At 39.1% G+C, this 10,512-nt stretch overlaps 1 protein-coding gene across 1 annotated transcript; it reads right to left on the reverse strand.

The window, feature by feature from the left end:
• Positions 1-2,174: 2,174 nt before the first annotated feature.
• Positions 2,175-3,073, reverse strand: LOC133762367 (zinc finger CCHC-type and RNA-binding motif-containing protein 1-like). Its single transcript, XM_062195370.1, has one exon. It carries the CDS (start codon positions 3,038-3,040, stop codon positions 2,387-2,389), a length of 654 nt encoding a protein of 217 aa, XP_062051354.1. The 5' UTR covers positions 3,041-3,073; the 3' UTR covers positions 2,175-2,386.
• Positions 3,074-10,512: the final 7,439 nt, after the last annotated feature.

Below are 10,512 nucleotides of genomic sequence, written 5' to 3' on the forward strand. Positions count from 1 at the left end.
AATTTTATGTTACGTGTATTTGCTACACACACATGTAAAGCAGGTAAATGAATCAGTGAGGCAATCCTTCATGTAAGTGGTTCTCAATGCTTAGAACACTGTTCTCTGTCATTCCTCAACCCATGCCATCCTGTCCTCTCATGCCTCCCAGTCAACTCACAACTTAGATGAAGATTTGTCAGCTGCAGTACTATTGCCACATTGCACTGAATAATTCTTTCTTGTGAGGGAGCTGACCTGTGGATGAGCCTTGGAAAGAGGCCTAGTAGTATCCCTGCCTTCTACTCACTAGAGGCCAGTGCAACCGCTTTCTGAACTGTGCAAGTGCTGATGTCTCCAGGCACTGGGAAAGCTCCCAGGGGGGCATGTAGGGAAAGCAATTTCCCTCGACTGAGAAACCCTGGCTTAGATGTTACTCTCACTTGCTCTAGAAGCCTGAGCTCAAAGCCACTTTGCTGTATGTTTCACTCAGTGCCTCTAGTCTACCCATACTCTCCTTTTATGGCACTCTACTTGAATTACACTGTCTCTACCACTGGATAGGCGTCTATAGCTCCTAACACAGGGCTTGACATATGCAGCAGATGCTCAGTATTTGTTATTTTATTGATTGAATTTAACTTCCCCATATTCAAAATGGATATAATACCTGATTGCTTCTTAGAACTGTTATGAAGATCATTGAATGAAAGAATCATTTAAAAAACATTTAAAGCATTATATAAAATGAATTTACAATATTATTTTTATAATAAAAATTTTGCTGAGGGAGAGCCATTTGGTCTAGTGGGTAAGAAGCCAGTTAGGATGCCCATGTCCAGTAGAGTGTCTGAGTTTGATTACCATCTCTAGCTACTGATTCCAGTTTCCTGATAATGCAGTCCCTGGGAGGCAGAGGTGATGGCTCAGTGGATGGGTTCCTGCCACCAATGTGGGGAACTTGAACTGAGTTTCTGGCTTCTACCTTTGGCCCAGCCAAGTCCTGGCCAAATCCTGGCTGTTGTGTATATTTGGGGAATGAACTGGCAGTTGGGAAAATCTCTGTCTTTCTAACTTTCTTTGTCTCTCAAATAAATTAAAAAAAATTTGACTCTACCCTGAGTTTTATCCTCTGAAACTCTTAATGCTCCTTATAGTTCATTTGCTATAGTTAAACAAAGTACTATATCTTACATAGCTTAGCTGTATCACCTAATAAGCCAGTGGCTCAACTGGGATAGAGTAAGTGCTATCACTAAGTGTAATTTTATCTTTAGAAACTCAATCTGGGTATATTGAGACTTGAATTGGAAATTCACTAGAAGTAATTGCTCCGTTGGGGCTTGAACTTTGGAATAAAATAATTAAAACATAGGGAAAATATTAATTTAGGGGCACTTGTAGATTTTTCATGAGACTTCTACTCTTGATATATCTGAAATAAGCAGCTTAACTGTTGTCATTACTGTACTATAAAGGTACCAAGTACAGAAAGAGAAATAAATTGTGTTCCATTTATCTGTTCTGACAGAAATTACTTAGAACTCTGGTTTCACATTTGAAATAATGTTTTATTGTTAGTCAGTCACAGCCAATATGGGTTCTAATCAGAGGGTTCATCTTCCTATACAATAGGAAAGGATACAATATATTTTATCTCTTTACTGTAAATTTTTTGTTTTAGGGCTGGCATTGTGGCATTGCAAGTTAAGCCCCTACCTGTCTGTGAAGCCAGCATGCCATATGGACACTGGGTGATGTTCTGGGTACTCCATTTCTTTTTTTTTTTTTTTTTTTGAACATCTCAAATAAATCATTTTAATACCTTTTTCTCATGGGATGACAACAGCATTATAATACTTTCTTTTTTTTATTAAAATTAGCTCTTTTCAGATTAGTACTAGCAAGTTCTGATTTTTAGTATAGGTTGTGTATCTCTTATCTGAAATACTTGGGACCAGAAATATTTTGGATTCTGGGTTTTTCGGGATTTCCTAGTAGTCGCACAAGCTTAAGGAGATGTCACAGGGATGGGAAGGGACCAAGCCTAAATATGACCTTCATTTAGGTTTTGTCAAGCTTTATGCACACAGCCTAAAGGTAGCAGGACACAGGATGTGTAAGAACTCTGTCACGATGTCCTACTTGAGACACTGTGTTGGCACTGACAAGGCTTCAGACTGTGCAGTGTTCAGATTAGGGATGCTCACACTGTACTGTGCTAAGGCAAGAGAGAAACATAATACTTTCTATTTACTTTTAAATTTCCTATGAACTACTTTCTAGTAAAAAACTGCTTGGTATTAAGTGTTTTTATCTCAAATTCTAAAAGTAACCATGGCCCTCAGCTGAACTGTGTGCTCCCGGGCTTTTCTATCTCAGGGACATTTACACAGTAAATGCCATTTCAGTCACTGAGCTCTTCCTCATCACTGAAATAGGTGATTTTCTTTATCCTCGACCGCCTTGAGTCATCGGATGTGGAGGGACCCCCTGGACTGGGTCTCCATTTTCTTTGTTCTTCTTCAATTTTGGCTTGCTGGAAGGCTATGGCCTGGCTGAGGCTGTCCAGGGCAGGGTCTTCACCTTCATCTTCACTTTCTTCTACTTCCTCAATTTCTTCTTCTGGTTCAGGAACTTTCTTTTTTTTCTTCTTTTCCTTCTTCTTTGGAGGTTCCCGTTCTCCAAGCATATTTTTAGGACAGGCGTAACTTAAGTGTCCACTTTCCCCACATTCGTAGCACTTGGATTTATCAAAGTAGTTCTGTCTTCGGATGAATTCAGCTGCTCTTCCGTTGTCAATAGCAATGCTTGCTTTTATCACTTTACCGAATAACTGCTTGTTGTTTATCGCCCTGGTGCAGTTTTGCGCAGAGTCTTTATCCAAAAACAAAATGAATGCAACCCCTTTACTCTTCCTGGTATCTTTATCTTTCATTATAGTAACCTTTACAACTTTGCCATACTTGGAAAATATCCTGTACAGGTCGTTGTTCGTCAGGGAGAAGGGCAGGTTGGAGACATACACTGTGCTTTTACTGGGGGCCAATCCACCACTCATTTCTCCAGACGGGGCGGCGGCTTGCGAGCCCCAGGCCCGGCCCGCTCACCCCCGACTCCCGCCGCAGCTCTGCCGAGACCCGGGCATGGCGGGTGCCGGGCAGGAGCAGGCGCCGACAAACAGACCCGCGCGGCCGCGGGGGTACGCCATTTCTGATCTTGCAAACTGCTAATGGCCAGGGAAAAACAGTGGAGGGTGGTCCAAGGGCTTGGGCTCCTGTACCTATGTAGGGGACCTGGAAGAAGCTCTTGGCTCCTGGCTTCAGCCTGTCTCAGCCCTGGCTGTTGTAGCAATTTTGAGAGTGAACCAGCAGATAGAAGATCTCTCTCTCTCTTTCTCTCTCTCTCTCTGTATGTGTGTGTATGTGTGTGTGTTTTTCCCTCTCTTTTTGTAACTCTGCCTTTAAAAAATTTGCTTCATTTTATCTTTTTAGTTAACATGTAATAATTGTTCATATTTATGGAGTAACTATTTCAATATACCTATAAAATGCATTCTGATCAAATTAGTATAATTAAAATTCCCATCTGCTTATGATTTATTTATGTTTGGAGACTTTGAACTCCAAACAATTAATAAGCTATTGTGAATTATAGTCACCTACTGTCCTGTGAAACAGGACATATCTAACCATGTTTTGGTGCCCGTTAACCAACCTCCCTCTATCTGGCTCCCCCACACCCTTTCCAGCCTCTAGTAAATGATATTCTATTTTCTGATTGATGCTTTTAATTTCCACAAATGAGAGAGCATATGGTATTTGTCTTTCTGTATCTGGATAATTTTATTTAATATAATGTCCCTTAGTTTCATCCATTTCTGCTTCAAATGACAGGATTTTATTCTTTTTATAGCCAAATAATATTCCATTGCATATATATGTCACATTTCTTTATTCATTCATTCACTAATGAACACCTTGACTGATTTTATATCTTAGCTATTGTGAATAGTGCTGCAATAAACATGGGAGTACAGGTATCTCTTTCATAGACTGAACTCATTTCCTTTGTTTATATATACAGAGTAGGATCCTGGATCATATGATAGGTCTATTTTTAGTTTTATAAAAATTTTTGTTTATTTTCATTTTATGTCAAAGGAAAGAGAGGGAAAGAGAGAGACAGAGAGAGAGAGAGAGTGAGAGAGAGAGAGAGCAAGCAAGCACTAGGCCTAGATCAGGAGGAAGCCAGGAGATTGGAAATCCATCAGGGTCTCCCATATAGATGGCAAGGACCCAAGTACATCAGCCATCATCTGCTGCCTTCTGGGGTATGCATTAGTTGGAAACTAGAACAGAAGCAGAGTAAATAGGTCTTGAACCAGGGACTCCATTATGGGATGCTGAAGTACCAAGTGGCAACTTAACCACTGTGACAAATGATCACCCCTATTTTTAGTTATTTGAGGGATTTCTATATTGTTCTCAATTACATTGCAACCAACAGTGCATAAGAATTCCTTTTTCTCAGGGTCCAGTGTTGTGGCACAGTAGATTGAACTGCCACTTGTGACACCAGCATCTCCTGTGGATGTTGGGTTGGGTCCTGGCTGGTTTACTTCTGATATAGCTCCCTACTAATGGGCTGGGAAAGCAGCGGAAGATTATCCAAGTATTTGGGCCTCTGCTCCCTTTGTGGATGACCCTGTTGGAGTTATGGGCCTAACCTTGTCATGTGGCCATTTGGAAAGTGAATCAATGGATATAAGATCTTTCTCTATTCCTCTCTACTAAAAAAAGTTTCCTTTTCTCTACATTCTTGCCAGCATTTGCTAGTTTTTGCTTTTCTAATAAAAACCATTCTGGCTGGGTAAGATAATCTCTCTTTGTGATTTTAATTTTCAATTTCCTGATGACAAAAGATGTCCAGCCTTTTTTTCATCTGTTTTGGGTATTTTTATTTCTTCTGTTCAGAAATGTCTATTCATACCATTTGCCCATTTTAAAATCAGGTTGCCTGTTGCTGAGGTTTTTAAATTCCTTATACAGTCTGGATATTAATCCTTTGATGAATAGTTTGCAAGATTTTCTCTTGTTCTGTTGGTCGTCTCTTCCCTTTGCTGTGTTTCCTTTGATATGAAAAAGTTTCTTAGTTTTTTTTATAATTCCATTCATCTAGAATGTGATTTTATTGCCTGTAATTTTAATGTCCTAAATAGAACATCATTGCCTATACCCATGTCTCAAAGTCTTTCATCTGTGTTTTTTCCTAGTAGTTTCATAGTTTCAAGTCAGATATTGGGTCTTTGAAATTTATTCAATAGGCAGGAATACAAAGAGAGAGTGAGAGTGAGCTAGAGAGAGAAGGAATATAAGAGGGCTCTCATCTGCTGGTTCAGTCCTCAAATGCTCACAGTGGCCAGGACTTGGCCAGGCCAAAGCTGAGAGCTGCAAACTCAATTCAGGTCTCTCTTGTGGGTGTCAGACACCGAATTACTTCAGTCATTGCCTGCTGCCTCCCAGAGTCTGTGTTAGCAGGAAGTAGCATCAGGAGTGAAGAGAGATATTGAACCCAGATACTCTGATATAATAATTAAAATTATTTTAAACAGTAGAATATGGAGGGGATGGTAATTATGGCCTTTGTAGTTCATCTTTCTAGCTATTCATCTTCTCTTAATCATTTATTAGGTATTTGTGTGGGAGAAACTATAAACTATCTCAGTCACCATCCACACCATGTCCCTTCCAGCATAGTTTCCTGAACTACTGAGATGGGATGATTAAAGCTATATTTTCCCAGAGTCCTTTGCAGCCCGGATTCCACATGTGAGATTTGTTATCTCAAGCACATGTTCTTGTGTAGATAGTATCTCAGCATATGGCTTTTATAGGCTTGCTGTTTACAGTATGCTACCCTTTGGTGAGTGGGGCTTTGCAGAAACAAGTGAGTAATAAGTGATTGGTGTACAAGTTTTAGGCACATATGGTGGGAAATGTTTGGTTCTTCTGAAGAAACTTTGAAAAAGACAATGCTGTTCATAGTTCATTGGTCTGGGACAGACAGTGGGGATGAGGTTCAGCTAGAACAGCCCCTTAGTAGACTAAGTGTTCTGCTCACTGAGAGTAGTTAGTTGAATAGCATCCATTCTACCCAACCCGCCCTTTCCAGAAATCTTGTTAGCTACCACTGCCTAGTAATTATTACCCTTTTGTATAAACTAGCTATATTCCATTTGTTCCAGAATCTATGAATTTTGACTGACACAGTTTATTATGACCAACATCTGTGATAGGGACTATAGATACAAAACTTGATTTATGCTTAGCTTTTCTTTCTTACTCACTACACTTTATTAATAGTCATCCTGAAGGACTCTGCAGTCTTGTGGAGAGGGGACAGCAATGGGTATGTCAATAAACAATAGCAGCACAATTTAATAGGGGTTATGACAGACTTGCAATACCCAATGAAATAGGAGCAAAGAAGAGGAGCTATGGCCTAGATAGTAACTAGAATAAGGAAGAAAGTGTATTCCTGAAAAATGTATCTACTGCATTGGTTCTTTAAGAAGGAATAGAAGTATCTTTGGTAAAGAAAGTGCAAGAGACATTCAAGAAAAAGGAACAGGGTGTTCCAGCCATGGAGTGGTGCAGTGGCAGGTGCATTCAGCAGAGTGTAATGGCTTTGATATACAAGTGGAGGGGGTAGAATTGATATCAAGAAAATGAATGCCCAACTTGAGTTTGACTTTCAAATTTTGAGCAAAAGAATGATATAGGAATCAGGAAGATTACCTGGACAGCCATGTGGAAAATAGACTAGGGTAGGGGCACCATTGGAAGCAGGATGCAGGGAAAATTTAAGTACGACTGCAATAATCTAAGGGACAAGTGATGAGGTTGGGACACAAGGAATGGAGAGGAACATATGGATTAGAGGGCTATTATGGTTGCTACCCTTGACAAGAACTCAAAAAAACATTAGTTTAATGAAATATTGTGGAAGGAGGGGTTGAACATAATTAAATGGTGCTTGGTTTGGTGAATAGGAGAAAACTGAATATGCTTTTCAGTGAATGCAGACAGTACTAATGGTGTTTTAGTTCTTACCTCTATTTCAGAGCAGAAAACATATTCTAATCTGTATTTTCACATATAAGTACTCGTTAATCTTTGTTCATCCATTCATTCACTCATTCATTCAACCATGTATTCATTATTTATTGAGTTTCATTGATGTTTATTCATTGAGTTTCATTGATGTTGCAGGCACTAGATTGGCATTGTGTATTCCACAGTGAATTAGGTAGCACCCAAAATAAGAATAATAACAGACATGAATCAAACAACAATATTATAATTAATTACAATCAGGATGATTGCTCTGTAACACAAGTCCAGGGTATTATATGATAGGTAGGGTTTAGAGGATATGTGGGTCCGAAAGTGAATGTTATAGAATAGTGAGCATTATAGATATAGTGAGACTAATATTTATACAGGAGATTACATTAAAAATCTGCTGTCTGAATTTCATGAAGGCCAATGTTCTTATCTCTTAATGATATTATGCAATGGTGTCATTATTAGAAACCTTTCTCTGTGCAAGGAAAATCCTACTGATTCATTCTCCCTTCTGTGGCTATTCATAGAGATCATTCTGATTAATTTTTAACTAGCAAATGTATCTGTAGAACACCACACTAAGTGGCAACATATTAAAGAAGATGAATTTAAGGTCATATTCACACTTCCTGAGGGAAAAAGTGGACTGTGTTGACAACCAACACCATAAATCACTTTCTGTTAGATGTGCTTTGTAGTTTGTTTTTCAGAGGTGATTCTGTTCTCCATTTGAAAACAGATACTTTCTGCAGATAAAGGAAATGCTTGCAAGATTTACAGTGACGTCAATCATACTAATTTATAGAGAATGGCTGCATGGGTTACCAGGAGAAACATGTGTAGGTCTTTAGACCAATATATGGGTCATGGCTATCATTTCCAAATGACACAGTCTGTCTCCAGGTGTATCCAATTAGTTGAAGGACACTGAAGCAAAAAACAATATTTAATTGGTCTAGATAAGTGTTTTTCAAACTACAGGTTATAACTCATTAGTGGCTTGCAAAATCAATTTAGTACGTTGTGATCAGCATTAAAAGCAGAAATAAAACAGAAGGGACAAAAATATCACAGAATATCGATATGGAAGAGTAAATAGTGTTTTAATTATTAAACTAATATATTTATATGTATGTATACAATATTGAGTTCCTAACATATTTTATGTTTACATGTAGATTTATTTATCTGTGTACATACTAAATCATATTTAATATGCCAAAAGTGCTTTAAATCTAAAGATATGGAAAAATAATTCTAGAAAACGTTCTTTCAATCAGATCTTCCATTGAGATACCAATCCTCAGCTTTTATTATTGCCTAATTCACATTTGAAGCCATTAAAACTGTTTGAATAGAGAATTAGCAAAATTTAGCTGTGAATAAAGGCTGGGTAAAACAAGAAAGGGAAGCTACTCTTGGTTTTATATTTGATATACTAAATACAGGTGCTTTTAAACACTCAAGATTTACTAATTTTATTTAGTGGAGTTCTATTTCTTTTTACATTTAAGGAATTATGCATCAAATATAGGAGCAGGATGGACTCATTTTTGTAAGTAAACTAAATATAGTAACCTATGAGGGACAGAGATTCAGATTCTGAGTTCTGTTTTTAGATCTGATGACAGATTGCTTTGTGACCATGGTTAATATTTTACTCTAAACAAATAATGCGTATAAGCTTTCCTATCTATATCACCACAGCCATTCTTCAGAGTCTGCTTTTGATTTCTTACAGAACTTTTAATTCATTACTTTTTAACATCAGTCCCATCATTTTCACTATTCATTGCCCAGTCTCAAAGTCAGCCTTCCTTGGCGCCAATGCTGTGGTGCAGCTGGTGATTCTGCCACCTGCAATACTGCCATCCCATATGGGCGCCAGTTCCATGCTCAGTTGCTCTGCTTCAGATCCAGCTCCCTGCTAATGTGCCTGGGAAGGCAGCAGAGGATGGCCCAAGTGCTTGGGTCCCTGCACCCACATGGGAGACCCAGATGAGGCTCCTGGCTTCACTCTGGCGCAACCCTGGCCATTGAGATTTGGGGAGTGTGCCATTGGGTGGAAAATTTTTCTTTCTCTGCCTCTGCCTCTCCGTCTCTGCAATTGTGCCTTTCAAATAAATTAATAAATCTTAAAAAACCAAAAACCAAACCAAAACAAAACAAAAACCTCAACCTTCCAATATAATGACTAAGGCTTATAAATAAGTGGTAGTTTCTATTTAAATCCCAGAGATTATTCTACTCCATAGTAGTCAGATGCTGGTCATTGAATGCCTTCCCACAATCTCAATTTAGAAATCTTGTCTCACACGTGGTCCACAAATGGTGATCTTTTTATTGTATGATTCTTCCCCTTGACCAGAGTTGACTTTTGCAAAGGGGTGAGTGCTTGACCAAAGCTGGGAACTGGGTCACTCAGAAGAGAGGCAGTGCTGGACATTGATATCATTTAGTCTTGCAGAGTCAAGGTGAGAATAAATAAGTACAATGGCAAATCTGAACCATCTATCCTGTCAAGAATTCAGGGAGGAGAAAACAACTGTTTTGTTCTTTTTTTTTTCTTAAGATTTATTTATTTATTTGAAGGGCAGAGTTACAGAGAAGCAAATGCAGAGGCAGAGAGAGAGAGAGAGAGAGAGAGAGAGAGAGAGAGAGATCTCCCATCCACTGGTTCACTCCCCAAATGTCAACAGTAGCTGGAACTGGGCTGATCCAAAGCCAGGAACTAGGAGCTTCTTCCAGGTCTCCCACGTGGGTGCAGACTTAAAAAGTACTTGACCCATTTTCTACTGCTTTCCTAGGCCATAGCAGAGAACTGGATTGGAGGTGGAGTAGCTGGGTCTCGAACCAGCGCCCACATGGGATGCCAGCACTGAAAATAGTGGCTTTACCTGCTACACCACAGTGCTGGCCCCAAAACAATTGTTTTGAGGAGAAAGCTGGAGGCTAGAGTGGAGAAGCAGAATTGAGGAAAGCCACTTGGCCTGAGAGGCAGAGCGTGACTTCCCTTCTGGCTCCTGTGTGGACTGGGGTATGCTTTGTTGTCATCCCCTTAAACCTATGAAATTCCTCTGCACTTAAGCTGGCATGGATTTATGCTTCTGTAGATTCTGTAAATGTGCCCTGATTAGAACATTTCAGTGTGTTTCATCTACGTTGTTTATTCTGCAAACCAGTCTCTTCATGCCATTCAGTCTCAATTCAATTCTCCATGATTCACCATTATCATATATCTTTCTCCCTCCTTATTCACCCCTATTTCTCATCAGTATGGAAAATATTGGCAATGATAGAAAACCAAAGTAGAGGGGAAAAATCATATTATTTGGGTTGAAGTTGAACTGAAATGTATTCACATTTTGGAATTACGGAGAAAAAGACAGTAAAGGCCCACCCT

Source organism: Lepus europaeus, chromosome 6, assembly GCF_033115175.1.
Source record: "Lepus europaeus isolate LE1 chromosome 6, mLepTim1.pri, whole genome shotgun sequence".
Lineage (NCBI taxonomy): Eukaryota > Metazoa > Chordata > Mammalia > Lagomorpha > Leporidae > Lepus > Lepus europaeus.